Consider the following 24,650-nt stretch of genomic DNA (forward strand, 5'->3'; position numbering starts at 1 on the left):
CAGGAAAAAATAGAAAATTTGAACAGACAGATTACTAGTAATGAAATTGAATCAGTAATAATAATAATAATAATAAACTACCAAAAACCAAAAGTCTAGGACCACAGGTGAATTCTATCAAACTTTAAGGAAGTTAATACCTATTCTTAAAGTGTTGCCAAAAAATAGAAGAGGAAGGAAAAATACCAAATACATTGTATGAGGCTGGCATTACCCTGATACCAAACCAGATAAAAACACTACAAACACATACACATGCATACATTCTCTCTCTTAATTGTCTATAGGCTAATATCCCTATGAACATTGATGCAAAAATCCCCCAAAAATGTTAGTAAGCCACATTTAACAATACATTAAAAGAATCATTTACCACTCTCAAGTGGGATTTATTTCTGGAATGCAAGGATAGTTCAGTGTTTTGTAAATCAGCATGATATACCACATCAACAAGTTGAAAAATAAAACTGATATGACCTTCTCAGTAGATGCAAAAAAAAAAAAAATGACAAAATTCAGTATCCATTCATGATAAAAGCTCTCAACAAAGTGAGTTTAGAGGGAACATACTTCAATATAATAAAGGCCACATATGAAAAACTGACCACTGCATCATACTCAGTGGTGAAAAGCTGAAAGCATTTCCTCTAAGATCAGGAACAACACAAAGATGTCTGCTTTTACCACTTTTATTCAACACAGTGCTAGAAGTCCTAACTGCAGCATTCACACAAAAAAGGAAATAAGAATCATCCATATTGATAAAGAAGTTAAACTGTCACTATATGCAGATGACATGATACTATACATAGAAAATCCTAAAGACTCCACAAAAGAACTACTAGAATTGATAAATGAATTCAGTCGAGTTTCAGGATATAAAATTCACACCCAGAAATTGGTAGCATTTCTATACACACGAGCAGAAAGAGAAATTAAGGAAACAATTCCATTTACATTTATACTAACAATAAAATACCTAGAAATAAACCTAACTGAGGAGGTGAAAGACCTGTACTCTGATAACTATAAAACATTGATGAAAAAAGTTGAAGGTGACACAAACAAATGGAAAGATATTCCATGCTCACAAATGGAAGAATTAATATTGTTAAAATGTCCATACTACCAAAAGCAATCTATAGATTCAGTGCAATCCCTACCAAATACCAATCGCATTTTTCACAAAACTATAACAGTACTAAAATTTGTATGTAATCCATAAAGGACCCCAAATAGCCAAAACAATCTTCAGAAAAACAAAGCTGGAGGAGAGGCATCACAATGCCAGATTTCAAGATATACTACAAAGTTGTAGTAATAAAAACAGTATGGTTATGGCAAAAAATAGACACATAGGTCAATGGAGCAGAATAGAGAGCCCAGAATAAACCCACACTTACATGGCCTATTAATCTATGATGAAAGAGGCAAGAATATACACAGAGGAAAAGACATTCTCTTCAATAAATGCTGTTGAAAAAACTAGAGAGCTATATATAAGAGAATGAAACTGGACCTCTTACTAATACCATACACAAAAATAAACTCAAAATGAATTAAAGACCTAAATGTGAGACCTGAAACTATAAAAATCCTGGAAGAGAACGCAGTAATTTATCTGACATCAGCTGTAGCAACGTTTTTCTAGGTGTGTCTCCTCAGGTAAGGGAAACAAAAGCAAAAAGAAACTATTGGAACTACATCAAAATAAAAAGCTTCTGCATAGCAAAGGAAACCAACAAAGTGAAAAGGCAACCTGCTGGATGGGAGAAGATATTCACAAATGATATATCCAGTAAGAGGTTAATATCCAAAAAATATAAGGAACTTCTAGCAACACCTGGGTGGCTCAGTGGTTGAGCATCTGCCTTTGGCTCAGAGTGTGATCCTGGAGTCCCAGGATTGAGTCCCATATCGGGTTCCCCTTGGAGAGCCTGCTTCTCCCTCTGCCTATGTCTCTGCCTCTCTCTCTCATGAATAAGTAAATTTAATCTTTAAAAAAAAAACTTGTACAACTCAACACGAAAAAAACAAATAACTTAATTAAAAAATGGACAGATGACCCGATTAGATATTTTCTCAAAGAAGACATGTAGTTGGCCAAGAGACACATGAAAAGGTGCTCAACATCACTAATCATTGGGGAAATGCAGATCAAAACCACAGTGAGAAAAAAAAAAACACAGTGAGATATTATCTTATACCTGTCAGGATAGATAAAATAAAAAACATAAGAAACAAATGTTGGTGAGAATGTGGAGAAAAAGTAACCCTCATGTGCTCTTGGAATGTAAATTGGTACAGCCACTGTGGGAAAACAGTATGGAGGTTCCTCAGAAAATTAAAAAGAGAGCTACCATATGATCTGGAATTCCACTACTGGGTATTTACCCAAAGAAAACTAAAACACTGCATCTGTATCTTTGGGGTAAATTCCCAGTAGTGCAATTGCTGGGTCATAGGATAGTTCTATTTTTAACTCTTTGAGGAACCTCCACACAATTTTCCAGAGTGTCTGTACCAGTTCATATTCCCACCAACAGTGCAAAAGGGTTCCCCTTTCTCCACATCCTCTCCAACATTTGTTGTTTCCTGTCTTGTTAATTTTCAATATTCTCACTGGTGTGAGGTGGTATCTCATTGTGGGTTTGATTTGTATTTCCCTGGTGGCAAGTGATATGGAGCATTTTCTTATGTGCTTTTTGGCAAATTGAACTCCGATAAAAAAAATATACATAAAAAAGAAAACTAAAACACTAATTCAAAAAGATATATGCATCCCTATGGGTTTTTTTTTCAGTTTTTAATTTTAATTCCAGTATAGTTAACATTTATCTATTGATGGACACTTGGGCTCCTTCCATAATTTGGCTATTGTAAGTAATCCTGTAATAAACAGTGGTGCATATATCCTTTCGAATTAGTATTGTAGGTTTTTTTTTTTGGTAGATACCCAGTAGTGCAATTATAGATCATAGGGTAGTTCTATTTCTAATTTTTTGAGAAATCTCCATACTGTTTTCTACAGTGGCTCTGCAATGGAATATTATGCAGCAATTAAAAGGATGAGATTGTGCCACCTGCAATAAAATGGTTGGACCTAGAAAATACTATGCTAAGTGAAATGTGTTGACTGAGAAAGACAAATACCATATAATTTCACTCATATGTGGAACCTAAAAAAAAAAACAGCGAAAAACAAAAAGCATAATCATATGTATAAATACAGAGAACTAAATGATGGTTGCCAAAGGGGAAAGAGCTTGGGGATGGGTAAAATGGGTGAAGGGAAGTAGGAGATACAGGCTTCCAGTTATGGATGAATAAATCACAGGATAAAGAGCACAGCTTAAGGAATATACATACATATACAATATACAATGATACTGTAATAGCATTGTATGATGACAGATGGTAGCGACACTTGTGGTGAGCATAATGTATAAACTTGTCTAAGTGTTTTACACTTGAAAGTAATGTAATATTGTGTGTCAACTCTATCAAATAAAAAAGGACCCCACCCAGTTTAGCAAATTTATTTCAGGGTAAGGGGTACTTGACTAAGATGAGTTGAATTCAAAGAGTTTTGGAAATTGAGGGCTTAGAAATTATGAAATCTGTGATTTTTTTTCTGTTTTCTCCTACAACCAGAAATAACTGACTTTGAATTACAGTTATAAATGAGTAGCACTACTTGCTACTAATATTCCTTTTTTTTAAGACTTTTTTTTTACTTTATTTTAATTTCTACACCCAGTGTGGGGCTTGAATTCACAACCCCAAGATCAAGAGCTTCACGCTCTATCAACTGAGCCAACCAGGTACCCCACTACTAATATTTCTTAATGTGAGTTTGGGGTTTCATTCATCTCATCTTGGTATAAGAAAATAGTCCATTGTTAACTCTTAGTTGTGTGAATTATGAATCTATAAAATTATAATTGTGAAAATGAATAATAAATGTTTAAAATGCTTAAGTGTTTTAGGAATATAGGAATGAAAAGCAGTACACAGGGACACCTGGGTGGCTCAGCAGTTGAGCATCTGCCTTCGGCTCAGGGCCTGATCCTGGGATCTGGGATTGAGTCCTGCATCCAGCTCCCTCTGCCTGTGTCTCTGTCTCTCTCATGAATAAATAAATAAAATCTTAAAAAAAAAAAAGAAAAGCAGTGACAGGAGATTTATATACTCTGAGTAGCAACCATATAAAACTTCCATATTTGTAGAAATGTGGAAAACTACAGTGAAAGTATATCGTGCACAGCAGTAGCATTTGGGTTCTTCCAGTTTTCTTTTGGGATGTTGACTAGTACTGATTTGGAAGTGCTGATAATATATTGTGATATTAAATTACAGTATCTACATTGTAGATAATAAATACAGTTTTGGAGGAGACTGAAGAAAGTGAGCTAGAAATGCATGTATATTTCAGCCTTTATTTTTCCTTCTTTCTGCTGACTAAAGCAATATAATGAGTCCTTTCCTTTTCCTCTCCCTTTCCTTCCTTCCTTCCTTCCTTCCTTCCTTCCTTCCTTCCTTCCTTCCTTCCTTCCTTCTTTCTTTCTTTCTTTCTTTCTTTTCTTTCTTCTTTCTTTCTTTCTTTCTTTCTTTCTTTTCTTTCTTTCTTTCTTTCTTTCTTTCTTTCTTTCTTTCTTTCTTTCTTTCTTTCTTTCTTTTTTTCTTTCTTTCTTTCTTCCTCCCTCCCTCCCTCCCTCCCTCCCTCCCTTCTTTCCTTCCTTCCTTCCTTCCTTCCTTCCTTCCTTCCTTCCTTCCTTCCTTCCTTCCTATTACTTATCTGTGACAGAGCACAAGTGGGTTGGAGGGGGAGAGGGAGAAGGAGAAGCAGATTCCCTGCTGAGCAGGGATCCTGATATGGCACGGGATTGCAGGACCCTGAGATCGTGACCAGAGCTGAAGGCAGATGCTTAATGACTTAGCCACCCAGGTGCCACAATGGAAAACAAAGGGAAGCCAGAAAAAAAAAGTAGTATATGAAAGATTTCTGTGGAAAAGAGTTAAAGGCCAAGAACATTCTGTATTTTGCTGGATAGGTAACTTCCTCTAAATGACATGATCTTCATATTTAAAAGTAAGTGGGAAATAATAATCCCTAGGCTCTAGCAAAACCCTTCAAGATGTTAAGAGTTTTAATGATTTATTACTTTAATGGTTTTGAAGGTTTTTTGGAATAAATTGTTAATGGGATAGAACATAGAAGTTTTTCGAAAAGTATGTATGTGAAGTTGGGACGTATATACTATGGTCTCTGTATTCAAGTGTCTATTTTCCAAATTAAGTACATAGCTCTTTTTAAAATAGATGAGGGTATCAGAAAAATGACTGAGTAGTCCTTATTCAGAAAAGTGGAAAAAATAAAGTTTAATAACAAGAAAAACTTTCATTTAATTAGTACTCACTTTGTTCCAGACATTGTTCTAAAGGCTTCATGTATTAGAACAGTTAATCCTCTCAAAAACCCAGTGAGTTATTTTTTTTTAATATTTTATTCATTTATTCATGCGAGACACAGAAAGAGAAAGAGGCAGAGACATGACAGAGGGAGAAGCAGGCTCCATGCAGGGAGCCCGATGTGGGACTCAACCCTGGGGCTCCAGGATCAGGCCCTGGATTGAAGGCGGTGCTTAACTGCTGAGCCACTGCTGCCCCAAACCCATTTAATAGATGAAATAGATAAACCTCCATTTAATAGACGAAAAAACTGAGAAAAGGTACTTGCCCAAAGAGCCAGGCTTTGAACCTAGAAAGTTCCAAAGCCTGTGTTCTTAATGATTAAACTATAGAGGAAATCATTTTAAGCACTTTCCCCAACTCCAGGCCCCATTAAGTTATATATTTTACATGAATTCTTTCTCTTTAAATAACAAGCTCCAGCCCTATTTTTCTTTCTTTTTTTTTTATTTAAGATTTTATTTATTTATGAGAGACACACAGAGAGAGAAAGGCAGAGACACAGGCAGAGGGAGAAGCAGGCTCCACGCAGGGAGCCCAATGTGGGACCCAATCCCAGGACTCCAGAATCACACCCTGGGGTGAAGGCAGCACCAAACCTCTGACCCACCCAGGGATCCCTCCAGTCCTACTTTTCTATACTATTACCACAAGTTTGGAGAGAGGACAAGTCGGTAGATCCACATAGTATCAACCTTACCTCAAGGTTTGGAGACAAACCATAAGAGATTCTTTTTTTTTTTTTAAGATTTATTTATTTATTCATGAGAGAGGCAGAGAAAGAGATAGGCAGAGGGAGGGCTCCTTGCAGAGAGCCCAATGCAGGACTCGATCCTAGATCCCGGGATCACGCCCTGAACTGAAGGCAGACGCTCAAGAGCTGAGCCATCTAGGCATCCCACAATAAGAGACTCTTAACTCCAGGAAACAGGGTTGCTGGAGGGGAACTGGAAGGGGGATGGGGTAACTGGGTGCTTGGCATTAAGGAGGGCACTTGATGCAATGAGCACAGTGTGTTAATATGCAACTGATGAATCACTGAACTCTACTTCTGAAACTAATAATATGTTAATTTAATTTAATTAACAATAACAATTAAATTAATTTAATTTAATTTCAATAAAATAAAATATTTTTTAAAGTGTTAAGTAAACTCTGTTTTTTTTTTAAAGATTATTTATTTAGTTATATGACAGATTGAGAGAGCACACAAGCAGTGGGAGGGGCAGGCAGAGGGAGAGGGCTCTTCCCTGCCGAGCAAGAAGCGCAAGAACCCCAATGTACGGCTCCATCCCAGGACCCCAGGATCATGACCTGAGCCAAAGGCAGACGCTTAACTAGCTGATCCACCTAGGCGCCCCTGGATTTTTATTTTTATTTTTATTTTAATTCCAGCTAGTTGACATACAGTGTTATATTAGTTTCAGGTATAGAGTATAGTGATTCATCAATTCCATATATCACTACTTTGGGTTATTTTTTTTTTTAAGGTTTTTTTTTTTTTTTAAGTTTTCTTTACTTAAGGAATCTCTACACCCAATATGTGGTTTGAACTCATGACCCCAAGATCTAGAGTCACATGCTCTTCTAACCAAGCCTTGGGTTATATATTTTTAATCTAAAAATACTCTTAAGTGTTTCAAGCACACTTGACTATAAGCTCCTTATAATTTCCCAAGAATCAATTCAGTTACAGAAAAAGATTGCTAGGGAAAATTTATTCAAATATATTTTAAAGTGCTTACTGTATGCTGGGCACAGTGCTAGACATTGAAAATTTTATTTTTTTAATTTTTTTAAAAGATTTTATTTATTTATTCATAGAGATGCAGAGAGAGAGAGAGAGAGGCAGAGACACAGGCAGAGGGAGAAGCAGGCTCCATGCAGAGAGCCCGACGCGATGCGGGACTCGATCCAGGGTCTCCAGATCACGCCCTGGGCTACAGGCGGTGCTAAACCGCTGCGCCACCAGGGCTGCCCGAAAATTTTAAAATAATATGATCCTTCAATCTGGTATGGGAAGGATTACAGTGATGTGCTTTCTACTTTTGTTGTGACAGGTGTTCCAGGATTTGGGGACTGAAGTATTATCTGGAGCTGCTAAAGGCTACAACATATGCCTTTTTGCCTATGGGCAGACAGGCTCTGGGAAGACATATACCATGTTGGGGACCCCAGTGAGTATTGGTATTGGAATATGATCTCTTTCTCTTGCCATCGCAAGCCTGAATTTCACACTGTCCTTGCTACTGAGAGATAGAATGTGGATTTAGTAGTTAGTCAACTTTAATAAGATTTAATGGGCTCTTTTCTGTATTAAAAATGGGTTTCTCAACCCTTTAATAGAAAGGTGAACTTTGAATAATTAGATCCTCTTTATTCAAGCCTGAGGAACCTTAGAATTGTACAACTCTCTTTGATGAAGTAGACCTTGTCAGTCTTTCTGAATTTCTCATATCATTTCCAAGTTCATCACTTGAAGCTTTTTGACACTTTTGGTGTGGACAGACCCCAGACTGAATCTGAAGTGTTGCTTTAGGGCTGTGCAGAAATGGGGCTATATGTGTTAGATCTGAGCATTGGAAGAAGCAAGGGAACCAGCTGCTGGGATGGAGCTTTAAAAAGTGTGAGATTTATGAGAGCCTTATTTTGTCATGGAAAATTGGGAAAGTAGAGGTCCTTCAGTATACCTCTTTGTTTTGGATTTAGAAGTACTTGGTGAGTTGAACTCATGGGGCAGATGACAACACTATGCAGGGACATTCTCTGGGACACTTTTCCTCCCTGCTACCTTGTGCTCAGCTCATTGCTTACTTATGTCCATGTTGAGTATGATTTTACATATTTGAAATTAAAAGAAGAAAATACCCACTAAACCGGGTATAAAACCTTTAATCTATGTACAAGTTAGCAGTGGATCCAAGATGAAAAAATCCAAATTATTAATCCAAAATTATCCAAATAATTTTTTCCTACTAAATGTGTAAATACCCATGTGTTCTAGTTCTTCTGTATGTATAGGGATAGAAGGTTGGGGAGGGACCACAGTTGTAAATAGGTTTATCCAAGAAGGATGTAACCGTTATTGCATGAAAGCTCAGATCTGGGTTTGTTAGCTTTCCCCCTCTTCCTTCTTATGATGGTATTCTGCCTCTCAGCTGGTACATTCCTCTGTGAGTGTCTCCTGAGAGCCAGGCAAATAGAGTCTTCTGTATACCACCAGTAAAACTGCCTAAAGTGCTGAGGCTAGCTCAGGAAGCCCATGTGCCCATCCTCTGCCAATAACCTTGGTTCCTGGGTGTTGGGGGAGCTTCACTGTGAGTGAACAGTAATACTTTCCTTTCTTCTGTTCTCCAGACCTCTGTTGGGCTGACACCACGGATATGTGAGGTATAGACTCTATTTTGACTAGATCTTCTCAAAGTAGACCTTCTTTGTACACTCCCTTCAGTAAAACTCCAACCCTATGGTTTGTGCAGGGTCTCTTCATCAGGGAGGAGGACTATGCCCCACTGCCTTCCTCTTGCAGGATAAAAGTAAGGTAAGAACCTTTCAGGCTCTGAGGCCTAAAATACTTTCATTTCCACTCCAAATTCTAGCAGGTTCAGCTGTCCTCTCTTTGCTTCAGGAGTCATCCAGAGGAATGGAAAAAGCCACAGCAGAAATATTTTGCAGTATGAGGAGATGAGGAACACATTTTGATCTTTGGGTTGTAGGAAAATTAATTCCTATCTCTAGGCTTAACAAACAGGTGTTTTCTGTGAACCGACTTTCTCTGGCTGTCTGGTTTCCTTTTCTTCACTTTCCTTATGGTTTATTACCAGCTTTTGGACTTTCTCTTCCAGCTCTGGCTGCGTTGTTCTTTGGGTCAGCAGTTCCTAAGCTCTAGTTCCAAGACAGCGCTGGTTACTCCAATATGAGGTTTTAATCAATCTATAGTGGAAATGTTGGTGCAAGGTTACCAACTGACCTTCATTTTCTGTATTCTATTTTTTTGGTATTCAATGTCCTTTTAAAAAGCATGAGACGTAATTCACATACCATAAAATTCATGCTTGCGGAATTTATATAGTTTGGTAGTTTCTTTTGTTTTGGTGTTTTGTTTTATTTGGTATTTACAGGGTTGTCCAGTCATCCTTATTATCTAATTCCAGAATTTTCATCACCCCAAAAAGAATAAGTGCCCTTTTAAAAAATTAAATGATAGTAAACAGTGTATATACATTTTTTAAGCTTGCAAAGTAAAAATTTGCAAGCTTATATGTATGTGTATACATGCACATGTATATAAATTTTTTTATCATCAGTGAAATCTGGGAACCACTATTCTGAGAAACATCTGGGCTCCTTGTGTCCAAATCTGAGAAGGTTAAGGAGAAACATTTTATAAGAAGAGTGTGCATAGAGTTCAGCTGAGCTGGAGCATTTTTTTTTTTTTTTTGAATGGCCACTGGCTTCATAGGCAAACATCTGTGTTCTGATGAGGAAAACCTTTTTGTGAGAAGTTTGTTTTCTTACTTAACAAAATCTTTGCTGATTTTAATTAAGAATTGTAGCTATGTTATTATTTTAAAAAGGAATAAAATGCCCGCAGTACCTATAAGGGCATATCTTAACAGAATCCCAGTGTATAAAACAGGTAAAATGAAAACTATCCTATTTAAATTAGGGGTAGGGACCAGAATATTTCTCATTTAGCTTTCCTCATTGCTAAGCAGTGGCCTTCACAGAACAATAAAAGCTGAAAGATCATGTTTGAAAATCACTTAAGAAACAAGCCTGTAGACTCTGTGGTCTGGTAGCCTGCAGTATAGGCTGGTGGCAGCATACCCCAAAATCATGCTGAAATAGCCTCTTGAAGGCTAAAGTTGAATCAGAACTGACATTGTAAACCTAAAACTGAAGTGATGACAGCTAAGGCGGCAACACAATTGTGCACATGTAGAAGGAGACTCAAGGGGGGAACCTTGGCAAAGTCAAGGTCTTAGAGTGTCAGAAGTAGAACTAGATCAAGAATTAGGGTCTTCTGATTTTTGGTTTCATGTTTTCCCAACTTTTTTTCAAATCTAAAAATGTCACCATTTTTCAGAATTACATTTTGAAAAGATGCCACCATTTTCCACATTCTGTTTATATACCTTGTTCTACATGTCTCTAGTTTCCTGGAAATCTATAATGAACGAGTGCGGGATCTACTGAAGCAATCTGATAAAAAAAAGTCCTACTCTCTGCGGGTCAGAGAGCACCCAGAGTTGGGGCCCTATGTACAAGGTGAGCCACTGTGGTCTTGAAGTTCTGAGACCAAACTGAATTTCCTAATGGTCAGTGATTCATTCAACAAATGTGTAATGAAACATACTATGTACCAGTTACTGCACTAGATGCTGGATAAGTAACAATAAATAGAAAAGACAGTCTTGCCCTCACAGGCAGACCTATAGTCTTGTGATGGTAAGGCAGAAAATAAACATTTGTAAGTTGTGATAAAGACTAATAAAAAAAACAGATTTTATGATGGAAAAGAACAATGGGCAGTATAGGTAGTCCATCTGTATAGTGTGGTCAGGAAATGCTTCTTTGAAGAGATTCAGGATTTTTTTAAAGATTATTTATTTGAGAAATAGTGTGTGTACATGTATATGTGCAAGTGAGGGGAGGAGCAGAGGGAGTAGGAGAGAGGGAATCCTTAAGCAGACTCCCCGGTGAGTGTGGAGTCCAACAAGGGCTCCAACCCAGTACCTGAGATCATGACCTGAGCTGAAATCAAGATCCAGCCATTTAACGGACTGAGCTCTAGAGGTGCCCCTAAAAGGACCAAGTTTTTTTTTTTTTAATTTTCCAATCTATGGCAAACTAATATTTGATAAAATAAAGATGAATTATGAGAAAAAGGAAAAAGATATCTTAATTACGAGCCCAAATTCTTCTTACAAATTTAAATTTAATTTAATTTAATTTAATTTAAAAGATAAAAAAGTCACTCTGTAACATTGTTATAAAATTTGCTAATATTCTCAATTTCTATATCTATCTCATAGATAATAATAGTTTGAGAACTGGCCCTGGTCTTTGGGCCAGCTTTGAGAAACTGCCATAGCAGATTAAGGGAATTCTTTTTTTCCCCTAGGTTTCTGAGAGTTTTTGTTTTTTAACTTTGAAGCATATTAAACTTTTTAATAAATTTCAAGTACAGTATAAAGAACTTTTTTCTTGAACCATTAGAGAGTGAACTGCCAATCTAATGACCCATCTCCCCTGATTATCTTAGGGTATCTTCCTTCCATTCTTCCAAACAGTAATGTTTTCTTGTACAATTATAACACAACCACCAAAATCAGGAACTTAACTTTGGCATGTTAATACCATCTAAGTGTTAGAGCCAAGTTAACTTTTCCCAGTTGTCCTAGTAATTGCCCATTTGAGAGTCATGTGTTGCATTTAGTTAAGGTGTCTCTCTGGTATTCTTTGGCCTGGACAGTTTCTTTGGTCTTTCTTTAACTTTCATGAACTTGACAACCATCAAGTGGTATACAACTTTGATATGTCCCATTATTCATGACTTTCAAGGTGATATCTGCCAGTTTTCTTCACTCTAAAGTTGCTATTTTCCTTATGTAATCAAGTATTTGTGGGGCAGTGCTGTGAAATCATGTACATACATACTCCATCTTCATCCAATTTTCAATTTATTTATGTCAGTATAGATTAATGCTTATCTGTTCAATGAATTATCTTTTGTTACTGTGATTTTTTTTTTAATTTTCATGCTCAAATTATTCCAGATTTAGTCAGTGGAATCCCTTTCAAGCCCACTTCTGTAACATTTTGACATATCACGGTTATTCTTTGAGCACCTCCTTATTTTCTGGAATAGAGGTGTTCCAGGTGTTCCATCTTCTTCTTTCTTTGCTTCAGTCTTGGAATCAGCCATTTATTTTTATTTTTATTTATCAGCCCTGTTCATTTTTACTGGAGAGTAGTATTTACAAGCTGAAGCTAAGGTCTAGGTGTTAGGTGTGCCTGTTGTTATCGATGTTACCAATTGTCCCTTTGAGTGGACAGAGCTAGGTAATTGGTGCTCACACCAGTACCTCTAATTGCAGTCCAGCACAGCATAGTTCATTCTTGATTTCTCCCTTTTTGTATTTGTAATTCCTTTTTTAAAAAATTTTTAAAAAAAGATTTATTTTTTTGAGAGAGAGAATGCAAGTGAAAGGAGGGGCAGAGGAAGAGGGAGAGAGAATCTCAAGCAGACTTCCCTCTGAACATGGAGCCCAACATGGAGCTTGATCCTACAACTGTACCTGAGTGGAAACCAAGAGTAGGATGCCCACCTGACTGAGCCACCCAGGCACCCCTGTAGTTCTTTTACTTAACATGGGAAATACTTCTTTGATCTGCTCTCCTACATGTAATCAGCCTCCTTGCCATTGATGTCGGTTCTCTCATGTGGCTGCCCACCTTACCTGGCTATGCTGAGACACCCTCTGCTGGGCCCTTCACCACACTTCCAGCACTCTAGGTGGGGCTACCTATCCTTTAGCTCCCCACTCACTATGCAGGTAAATTCTGTACCCCTCTTGGTTTTTGTATCCCTTTGCTGGGCTACCTCTCCACTCTGACATGGAAGCCCTTGGTCACTTGGCCAGTCTCTCTGTGGGGATCCCCTTCTCACCTTGAGTTGGCTCTGACTTCCAATGGCAGGCCATCCCTGCATGTGGCCAGCCTCCTAACCAGGCCTGGACTGCCTCCATTAGGATGCTCTCCTCAGCCCCCTTGGGCTCTGACTTTCTGGGCCAGGCTACCACACATGTGGTCACCCTCCTCACCCAGCTCTCTTGCCAGGCCTTCCTTTTGTGTGGATACCCTTTCCACCCTACTCAGGCTTAGTCTCAGCCATATTAGGCAACCCCTATGTGGATGCCCTCTCCCTCCTTTCAGGCTCTTCACCCTGCTCTGCATCACTGTAGCCCCTCAACCTCATGGGTAGCCTGCCATTTTCTGTTCCACTTGATAACTTTCGGACTAAATTGTGCAGGGAAGGGAAATAGGATGCTAAAAATGTTTTAATAAAATTACTGGTTTTTACAAATGCTTTTTTTTTTAAAGATTTTATTTATTTATTCATGAGAAACACAGACAAAGAGGAGAGAGAGAGAGGCAGAGACACAGGCAGAGGGAGAAGCAGGCTCCATGCGGGGAGCCCGACATGGGACTTGATCCCAGGTCTCCAGGATCAGGCCCTGGGCTGAAGGCGGCACTAAACCACTGAGCCACCCGGGCTGCCCTACAAATGCTTTTCTATATAGCATGTGACTTTTGTCCTTTATTCTGCTAATGTGGTTAATTATACTGATTTTTAATTAATTAAGTTAATTAACTGATTTAATTAAACTGCTTGTTTTGTTTTTTTCCCTAAAGAAAAAAAAGTACTTAAAAAATTTTTTTTTTTCTAAAGATGAGGAAATACTTCTTAAAAAATTCTTTTATTTAAATTCAATGTAGTTAACATACAGTGTATTACTAGTTTCAGGGGTAGAATTTAGTGGTTTATCAGTTTCATATAACACCCTGTTCTCTTTGCATCCAGTGCCCTCCTTAATGCCTGTCACCCATTTACCCCATCCCCCCACCCACCTCTCCTCTAGCAATCCTCACCTTGTTTCCTAAAGTTAAGAATTGCTTATGATTTGTCTCCCTGTTTTTATCTTATTTTTCCTTCCCTTCCTCTATGTTCATCTGTTTTTTTCCCTTAAAATACACATATGAGTGAAATAACATGGTATTTGTCTTTCTCTGACTGACTTATTTCACTTAGTATGATACCCTCTAGTTTCATCCACATCGCTGCAAATGGCAAGATTTTATTCTTTTTGATAGCTGAGTAATATTCGTGTGTGTGTGTGTGTAAACCACATCTTCTTTATCCATATAATGATTGATTTTTGAATATTACAGCAATCTTGAATTCCTGGAATAGACCCGACTTAGTTGTGATATATTATCCTTTTTATATGTTGCTGGATTTGGGTTTCTGATGCTTTATTTGGGCTTATTGCATCTATGTTCAAGAGTGAAATTAATCATCCTCCTTATCCTTTTCCTTCTCTTCCTCCTCTACTACTTCCTCTTCTTCCTACTCCTCTGCTTCTCCGTCCTTAGGTTTAGGTATAAACATTGTGTTTGTTTCTTGAAATGAGCTGAGAGATACTCTCTTTCTATTTTCTGAAAGATTTTTTATAAGATTGAAGTTATTTCCTCCTGAAATATTTGGTAGAATTTTCTGGCAAAGCCATCTGCATCTGGAAGACTTTTTTGTGAGAAAGTTTAAAATTATAGATTTGCTTTCTTTCAGATACTCTATTTATTGAATCAGTTTTGGTAGATTGTATTTTTCTCTTCTTTTTTTTTTCTTGAGAGAGAGAGAGAGGGTACCCACATGAAATGGGGGTGGGGGGAGAAGGAGGGAAAATCCCAAGCAGGCTTCATGCCCAGTGCAGAGCCAGATGGGAGGCTTGATCCCACAACCTTGAGATCATGACCTGAGTGGAAATAAAAAATTGGATGTTTAACCGACTGAGCCACCAAGACGCCTCAGTAGATTGTATTTTTCTAAGAAAAATCTGTTCCCTCTAAATTTTAAAAATCCATTTTCATGAAGTGTAATATTCTCTTACACTTTATATATAAGAGATCATTTTAAATGTAGGACTTCTGTGGAGTGCCTGACTGGCTCTGTCATTAGAGCTTGTGACTCTTGGTCTCATGGTTGTGAGTTCAAGCCCCACTTAGAATCTTTTTTTTTTTTATCATTATTAACATTGGTTATCTATACCTTTTCTCTTTTATTCTTATTCAGTTTAAGAATTTATTTATTTTGTCTTTTCAAAGAATCAACTTTTGGCTTTGTAGATTCCCTCTATTGTAAGTTTATTTTTTATTTATTAGTTGTCTATATTTTTATTTAATATTTATTCATTTTTATATTTTATACCTCCTGGTTTTTTTAGTCGAATTAGGTTTTGTTTAGCTATTGTAAGTAGATGTTTAGCTTGTGGTTTTTCAACCTTTCTTCTTGTATATTTACAGCTATAAATTTCTCTGGGTAACTGTGGCTTTAGCTGCATTGCCCATGTTTTAATGTCTAGTATCTTTATCATTATTCAGATTAAAACATGTATAATTTCTATTATGATTTCTTTTGTGATCTATAAGTTATTTAGAAATGTTTCTTAATTTTCATACATTTGGGAGATTTTCTTATTTGTTCATTAATTCTCTCTTTTTCTTTGTCTTTTTCTCTTTTTTCCTTCCTTCCCTCCTTCCCTCCTTTCTTCCTTTCCTCCTTCCTTTCTACCCTCCCTCATTCCCTCCTTCCTTCCTTCTTTTCTCCACACCCAATGTGGGGCTACAACTCACTACTCTGAGATCAAGAGATGCAAGCTCTGCTGACTGAGCCGGCCAGGTGCCCCTCTAGGTGTCCAGTTTAATAGAATTACCTTGTAGGGGATCCCTGGGTGGCTCAGCAGTTTAGTGCCTGCCTTCAGCTCAGGACATGATCCTGGAGTCCTGGGATCGAGTCCCACATCAGGCTCCCTGCATGGAGCCTGCTTCTTCCTCTGACTGTGTCTTTGCCCCCCCGCCCCCCATGAATGAATGAATGAATAAATAAATAAATAAATAAATAAATAAATAAATAAATAAATAAATAAATAAAATCTTTAAAAAATTGCCTGTATTCAGAGAACAGCTCTCTTTATGATTTCATTTAAAAAACATGTATAGCAAAATAAATAAATAAATAAATAAAATAAAAAATAAAAATAAAAAACATGTATAGCAGTTTGGTTTGTGGCCTAGCATATGTTTAATTCTAGTAAATATTGTGATTTAAAATAATGTGTGTAACATGCAGTAGTTGAGCATAGTATTTATGTAATACTATTTATCAAGTTTGCTGCTTTCATCATTTAAATCTTTTATAACCCTATTAATCTTTTTTGGGGGGCTTGTTTTATCAGATACTAAGACAAGTTAAAATTTCCTGCTATGACTATAGATGTCTTTTTCTCCTTTTAGTTCTGTCAATTTTTGTTTTATATATATATTAGAAACATTTCCTCTTTTTTTGGTTTTATTTTGAGGCTTATTATTTGTATATAAAACTAGAATTATTAAATCTTCCTGATGAACCCTTTTATCATTGTGAAGGATTGTTCTTCATCTCTAGTAATTTTTTTTTAAGATTTTATTTATTTATTCATGAGAGACACAGGCAGAGGGAGAAGCAGGCTCCATGTGGGGAGCCCGACTTGGGCCTCAATCCTGGGTCTCCAGGATCAGGCCCTGGGCTGAAGGCAGCGCTAAACCGCTGAGCCACCCGGGCTGCCCTCTAGTAATGTTTTTGCCCTAAAGTCTGCTTGACTTGGTCAGACATACTATAGCTACACCTGTCTTTTGGTTAGTATTTGCATTTTTATCTTTTTCATGCTTTCAATATTTCTGTACATGTTTTAGATGCATTTCTTACTAAAATATTTATTTGGCTTTTGCTTTATGTAGCATCACACTTTTGATCTTTTGAGTATTGTGGGTCTGTTTATTTTTAATGTAATTACTAGTTTTATTTAGGTTTAAATCTATTACCGTGTGCTTTTTCCTTACATTGTCTGTTTTATGTTCCTTTTTCTCTAATGTCTTTTGGGTTAAAATTTTTTTCAAAGATTTATTTTATTTGAGAGAGAGCATGAGAAGGAGGGGCAGAGAGAGTCTTACACAGACTCCACGCTGAGTGTGGAATCTTATGTAGAGCTCAGTCTCAAGACCTGAGATCATGACCTGAGCTGAAACCAAGAGTCCAGTGCTTAACCGCTTAACTGACTGCACCACCCAAGTGCCCCCTTTTGGGTTAATTTTTAAAAATTCGTATTTCTCCTCTGATAGCTTACTATTTTTATGTTGTCTTACTATTATTTTAGTAGTCCCTCTAAAGATTACATGAATCATTGAATGATTACATGAATCATTGAATTAAAGTTTAGTATTAGTTGGTACTTTTACTTCTTCCTAGATAATGAGAGAACCTTAGAAGACTTGAACTCCATTTATCCTTCTTATATGCCATTTTTGTGGCTCTATTTTTTTTTTTTTTTTGTAATAAGATAACAGCCTTACATTTTATCTGGGATTTTCCCCTCAGCCTTAAGAATAATCTTTAGTTTTTCCTCTAGTGTGGATCTGCTACGGACAAATTCTCATTTTCAGTTGGTTGAAATTTTTCTTTCTTTGCTTTTCCCTCCCTCCCTCCCTTACTTCCTTTTCAAGATTTTATTTATTTATTCATGAGAGAGAGAGTGAGAGAGGCAGAGACATAGGCAGAGGGAGAAGCAGGCTCCCTTTGGGGAACTGGATGCGGGACTTGATCCCAGCACCCCAGGATCACGACCTGAGCCAAAGGCAGACGGTCAACCATTGAACCACCCTGGTGCCTCTATTTCTTTATTCTTGAGGAGGATTTCGTGGAGTATAGAATTTTAAGTTGTCTTTTTTTTTTGTACTGTTTAAAATGTATTCCATTGTCTTCTGCCTTCCATTGTTTCTTTTGAGAAATAATCTCTCAATAATTTCTGAATTTTTCTCTTTGTTTTTGGTTTTCAGCAGTTTATCATTAAGTACCTAAAATCTACCTAGGGTAGATTTTGAGATGTTTGTGTTTGTATGTATACATGCACATGCATGGCACACTCGCATGTACTGGGCTTCTTGAATCTGATTTAACGCTTCTTTATCAGGAACTCAGCAGATGAGTGTCTGCTTTTGGGATCAGGGCTCTCTCTCTCTCTCTCTCTCTCTCTCTCTCTCATGAATAAATAAAATCTTTTTAAAAAATAATGCCTCTTGATCAACTGTGGACATTTTTTAGCCATTATTTGTTGTCATAATTGCTTTTACTCTTTGCTTTTGTAACTCCACTTACAGATGTGTTAGGCCTATTTCCTATATATGATGATTCTTACCCTCTCTTCTCTGTTTTTTACATTTTGTCTTTCTGTGCTTTATTTTGGATATATGATTCTGACCTTTCTGTCCGCCATTTTTTTCAACTGTGTCTAACCTCCTATTAAATGTAGATATTGAATACTTATTTTCACTTTATTATTATTTTTTTTTTAATTTTTATTTATTTATGATAGTCACAGAGAGAGAGAGAGAGAGAGAGAGGCAGAGACATAGGCAGAGGGAGAAGCAGGCTCCATGCACCGGGAGCCCGATGTGGGATTCGATTCCGGGTCTCCAGGATCGCGCCCTGGGCCAAAGGCAGGCGCCAAACCGCTGTGCCACCCAGGGATCCCCTCACTTTATTATTTTTTTATTTCCCAGATCTCCATTTGATTCTTTCATTATAGCTTCCAATTTTCTCTGAAATTTTGTAATCTTGTTTTTCAGTTTCATGAAAATAGTAAGCAGATTTACTTTAAAGTTACCGTAACCCCAATATCTGAATTTTTCTTGCATCTCTATTGTCTATTATTTTTGCTGGTTTTCATTTATTTATTGCCAAGTATACTTGAATGTTTGATATGTTATAATTTTGTGCCAGATGGCATTTGCTAAATTGTTTAGAGTAATAATTTAGAGGTCCAGGACAATGGTATCTTGCTCTACAGAAGACATATTTGTTTGCACCAAGTTTATCTACAAGCTAGTGATCCAGAATTACCTCAGTCCAATTTAAGGTTTGAGAATATTCTCAAAGCTGAACTGTAATCCCTTCAAGAGTTCTTTCCTTTTTTTTTTTTAAGAGATGGAGGGGTGGCCGAGGGAAAGAGAAAATCTGAAGCAGGTGCGAGGCTCAGCTGAGCCACTCAGGCGCCCCCAAAGGCTGTTTACTTCTAACAACCTTATTCTTATGTTCTAGCCCTTTGGGTTTCCAACTCAAGTAGAGTTCTATAGGGCAACTCTGTATAGACTCTGGACTACAGAGTCTACTGTAGTCTACTACAGTAGTAGTAGTCTGTAGTCTACTACAGTCTGTATCTTCCTAGACCTGTGAGGCTGTGTCACCTATCCCAAATGACTTCAGAGGAAAAGTGTCCCCAGATGTTGGCCTCATTTTTCTGGGCTTCCATCTTCCCCCAATATATGGGCTGGAAAATTTTTACTATCTGGTTATCCCTCTGTGCCTAAAAGCTTATGTCTTTAATATTTTGTCTAGATTTTTCTAATAGTTTTTACTGGAAGGATCAATTTGTGTTATCTCATTTGTCATTATCAAAAGCAGAAAGTCTTGGGACGTCTGGGTGGCTCAGCAGTTGAGCGCCTGCCTTCGGCTCAGGGCATGATCCTGGAGTTCTGGGCTCGAGTCCCACATTGGGCTCCTACATGGAGCCCGCTTCTCCTCCCTCTGCCTATGTTTCTGCCTTTCTCTGTGTCTCTTTAAATAAATGAATCTAAATTTATTTATCTAAATAAATAAAATCTTTAAAAAAAAAAACAGAAAGTCTCCATCCTTGGTTAAAGTTTTTAAAACTCTTTGGGACTCCTGTGTGGCTCTTTTGGTTAAGCGCCCAACTCTTGGTTTTGACTCAGGTCATGATCTCAGGGTCGTGAGATTGGGCCCCACATTGGGCTCCATGCTCAGTGAGGAGTCTTTTAGGGGTCCTGTCCTGTTGCCTCTCCCTCCTTCTTTCTAAAATAATAAATAAATCTTAAAAACATTTTAAAACTCTTTTTATTATAGAGACTTTTGAGCATACACAAAAAATAGGCTAATTGTCAGCATTTTTTGGATAAATGAAATAGGATAGAATAAAATAGAATGAAAAAAAATAGGCTAATATAATGAACACTCTATACCCATTACCCAGTTAAAATAACCACTAACCCTTGGCCATTTCTGCTCTATCTATATTCCTCTCCACTTTTCTTCATCTTATGTTGTTTTGAGGCAAATTACAGATGTCACATCAATTCATCTATATGTTAGTACATAGCCCTAAAAGATAAGGAATGATTTTTATTATATATTATTTATTTGTTTATTTATTTATTTATTTAAAGAGTTTATATACTTATTCATGAGAGAGACAGAGAGAGAGGCAGAGACAGGCAGAGGGAGAAGCAAGCTCCCTGTGAGGAGCCTGATAAGGAATGATTTTTTAAAAACATAACTGCAAAACTATTAGAACATCTAAATAATAACTTTTAAATTTGTTTTATTTCATTTTAAATTTTATTATTTTAATTTTTTTAAAGATTTTATTTATTCATTTATGAAAGACACATAGAGAGGCAGAGACACAGGCAGAGGGAGAAGCAGCCTCCATGCATGGAGCCTAATGTGGGACCTGATCCTGGGACTCCAGGATCACGCCCTGAACCAAAGGCAGATGCTCAACCTCTGAGCCACCCAGGCATCCCTATTTTTAATTTTCATCTTATTTAAATTCAATTAATGTATAATGTATCATTAGTTTCAGTTGTTGAATTTATTATTATTATTATTTTTTAAAGATGTATTTATTTATTCATTCAGAGAGAGCGAGAGAGAGGCAGAGACACAGGCAGAGGGAGAAGCAGGCTCCACGCAGGGAGCCCTACATGGGACTTGATCCGGGTCTCCAGGATCACACCCCAGGCTGCAGGCGGCGCCAAACCGCTGTGCCACTGGGGCTGCCCTGTTGAATTTATTTTTAAAATTTTATATCCAGTATAGCTAACATACAGTGTTATATTAGTTTCAGGTGTGAAATACGGTGATTCAACAATTCTACACATTATTCATTGCCCATCATGTTAAGGAACTCTTAATCCCCATCACCTATTTCACCTGTCCCCCACTCACCTCCCCTCTGATAACCATCAGTTCTCTAGATGAGCAGTTAAGAGTCCGTTTTTCTTTTCTTTTTTTTTCTTTGTTCATTTGTTTTGTTTCTTAAATTCCACATGAGTGAAATAATATGGTATTTGTCTTTTTCTGACTTATTTCACTAAGTGTTATACTCTCTAGTCCCATCCATATTATTGTAAATGGCAAGATTTCATTCCTATTTATGGCTGAGTAATATTACATTATATATGTCTATATTGTATATCTGTATCACAGTTTCTTTGTTCATCTATCAATGGACACTCGGCTGCTTCCATATTTTGGCTCTTGTGAATAATGCTGCTATAAACATAGAGGCGCATATATCTTTTCAAATTAGAGTTTTCATATTCTTTTGGGTAAATAGTGGAATTACTGGACCATATGGTAGTTCTGTTTTTAATTTTGTGAGGAATCTCCATTTTGGCTTCCACAGTGGTTGCACTAGTTTGCATTCTTGCTTACAGTATGTGAGGGTTCCCTTCTCGCTGCATTCTCGCCAACATTTGTTGTTTCTTGTGTTTTTTTATTTTAGCCACATTTTACCTCATTGTGGTTTTAACAATAATTTCTCATTATAAAGAAATCTACTCAGTGTTGAAATTGCTTTGCTAATTCCTAGCGTAATTCAGTAATGAGCCAACAAAGTTAGTTTGTTCTGTATCTCTGATTCATTTGTGAAGGAATGTTTTGACTTGATCAGTAACCACTCATAAACACTTACTTTCGTGTCCTAAGCTCCTCTTCATCTACGTGAAGCCTACTCATTCTGTAGTGACTAAATTCAAGTCTCACTTCCTCCATGGAGCCTGCCCTGGCCACTCCTCTGACTGCCTTAGCATTTATTATCTCTTCTACTCTGGTGGCATTTGGCCATATTATGTTATATAGTGTAATTTATGACTGTAAATTGTGATTGGATAGGGACATGTGTATTGTATGTTTTGCATGCCAAATTGAGGTCTGCCATCTTTTGGGGCACGTAGCATCTGTTTACCTCAGCAATTTTGTGAGGGCCAAAGGAGGTAATATAGTAACTTTTCTTATACATATATAGCTAAATTGTAAGGAATTACCATTGTTTTTGTTGTTGTTAGTATAACCACTTTATTAATTCTGGGCTACATTCTCTGTGAGGGCAGAGACCTGTGTTTCCAGAGTCTATCATAATGCCTCATAGTAGGCTTCCAATAAGAATTTGTTGATTTAATATATTATCTTAAGGAATTTAGTCTTTCTCATGTTTGTCTATCAAATGATATAGGATAAAGTTAATGACCTACAGGAAGAAATTACACTTTACCAAAATTTTATTTTCTTTTTTCCTCCCTCACAAATCTGATAGGTTTATCTCAACATGTAGTTACCAACTATAAGCAAGTAATTCAACTCTTGGAGGAGGGAATAGCAAACAGGTAACAGGTTTAATTGTTGCTGTCCTTCTTTCAGTTTCCTTCTTCTTTCCTGTATGCTCATCTCCCTTTGGAGTATATGATTATGCTTCTCACAGTAGCTTCCATCTTTACAATCAAGAGGCCTTTCTCAGAATAGTAATGTACCCAGGATAAGGGGCAGTGGCTAAGATTTTGTGCATTTCTCATTAGTAGTGAAGCTGGAGTTTGTTCTTGATATGGTAATATTAGGCAGTAAGCCCAGAGTTTTCTCTGTGTTTTGCCTTATAATATACAACTTTTGCTATTTTAACCAAAAAAAAAAAAAAAAAAGATTCTTGCCTGCATTGTCCTCTCTGTAAGCATGATAGAAATAAGATTCAATATAGTTTTAAGTGTTTCAGAAAACCATTTTTCTTCTAGTTTTGCATACTTGTAAAGGCCACTCAAAAAAGACTGTTTTGAATCTGCTATGAATAAGCACTGTAGACTCTTCTATAAGCTATTGTAAATTGTGATAATATTCCATATTGTTAGTTACTAAGAAATACCCAGACTGTTATTAGTATATGCCTGAAAGAATAGCCTTTCTATCTGGAAAAAATGCTGGGATGTAGTCTTTTTACCCTATTAGTGGCTAGTCTAAATTAATTGACCATGAAGGAGGAACTTTAAATTTAACTTTCTGCTCCTTGGGTTTCATGGAACTATCCTGGTCTTCAGGGTACCCTGGGTTCCTTGATCTTTAAGTGTCAGGCTTCACTTTTTTTATCCTTGAATCATGAGACCTGCCTTTGGAGTTTGACTCTTCAATTCTCCAGCTCCTCTGAGAACAGAAGGCAATGAGATGGTCTTAAACTGAAATATGATTGACTTAGATTTAGATAAAGGGAAGACTCTTCTGACTTTAAGGGTTAATATTGCAATGACTTTCTAAAGAAGGTTATGAATTTTACTGGCTCAAGTATGACATTGACATAATTCAAGATCTCATTTCAAATTCTTTTCTGACACTATAAGATTAATATTTAGTGTTTAATAACATTTTACTTTCTCTTTGACACTTCTCCAGCAAGCTCTCTACCTCCATTTGCCCTACTTAAATGGGTCTATTTTAGGGATATTCTTCCAGGTTGATGGCGCTCTTGTATTCCCTTTCAACTCTGATTTTTGCTTCTCTTGCTTAAAAAATGTTCTAATGTGGTTTACTATGAAGCTACACTCCCTTTTATTCTGAGATATCAGTACCTAGAATGCTGCTTTTGCCATTTTTGGACCACTCTCCTAACTAAACTGAATTAAATATGGATGTTTTAGGATTCTCACCTGTGAACCTTGGCACTAACATTTCTTGTGTTCACCATGGATTCTTAAGGATTCACCATGCATAAATTATATTTATCCTAATTGTTTTCCTTTATGTACACAGAATCACAGCAGCTACTCATATTCATGAGGCCAGCAGCAGATCCCATGCCATCTTCACTATCTACTATACACAGGTTGGTTACCCCTTTATTTGCTTAGATTTCTAACTTTTCTAGTCCCTTTTGACTGCTTTCTTGTTGTCTTATTTCTTTTCCTTTCTTCATACCTTTCCATTTACAGGTCCTCTCCTGTGACCTAATATATAAGGAAGACCTACATACAGTCTACTAAGCTCTACACCAGAAAGAGTAGAGGCAGTTTAATAAAGACTAATCAAAATATCTTCAACTTATATTTTAGTTTTAACATTTCAAAGTACTTTTATATCTGTGTGATTAGTATGAGCATTTAAAACAAGAAGTAGGATTGAAATGAAAATAAACATTATAATGAAAAAGTGGTTTTACTTCTGTTATGATGGAGTGAGGAGGTCAACAAATCCTATCTCCCAAAAGCAACTATAAACTTGAACAAAACTGTCAAAATCAAAA

The 24,650-nt window shown here is 36.9% G+C and overlaps 1 protein-coding gene across 3 annotated transcripts in view; it reads left to right on the forward strand.

Annotated features, from left to right (window-relative positions):
- The window catches only part of STARD9 (StAR related lipid transfer domain containing 9), a 134,496-nt gene that overhangs the window by 52,627 nt on the left and 57,219 nt on the right, over positions 1-24,650 (forward strand). For all 3 annotated transcript variants that reach the window (XM_049103984.1, XM_025473050.3, XM_025473048.3), the window contains exons 4-9: positions 7,533-7,649; positions 8,830-8,862; positions 8,952-9,013; positions 10,631-10,743; positions 22,686-22,755; positions 24,161-24,233. In XM_049103984.1, coding sequence (XP_048959941.1) covers positions 7,533-7,649; positions 8,830-8,862; positions 8,952-9,013; positions 10,631-10,743; positions 22,686-22,755; positions 24,161-24,233 — 468 coding nt within the window. The remainder of the gene's footprint in view (positions 1-7,532; positions 7,650-8,829; positions 8,863-8,951; positions 9,014-10,630; positions 10,744-22,685; positions 22,756-24,160; positions 24,234-24,650) is intronic.

The sequence above is a fragment of the Canis lupus genome, chromosome 30 (genome assembly GCF_003254725.2).
Source record: "Canis lupus dingo isolate Sandy chromosome 30, ASM325472v2, whole genome shotgun sequence".
NCBI lineage: Eukaryota > Metazoa > Chordata > Mammalia > Carnivora > Canidae > Canis > Canis lupus.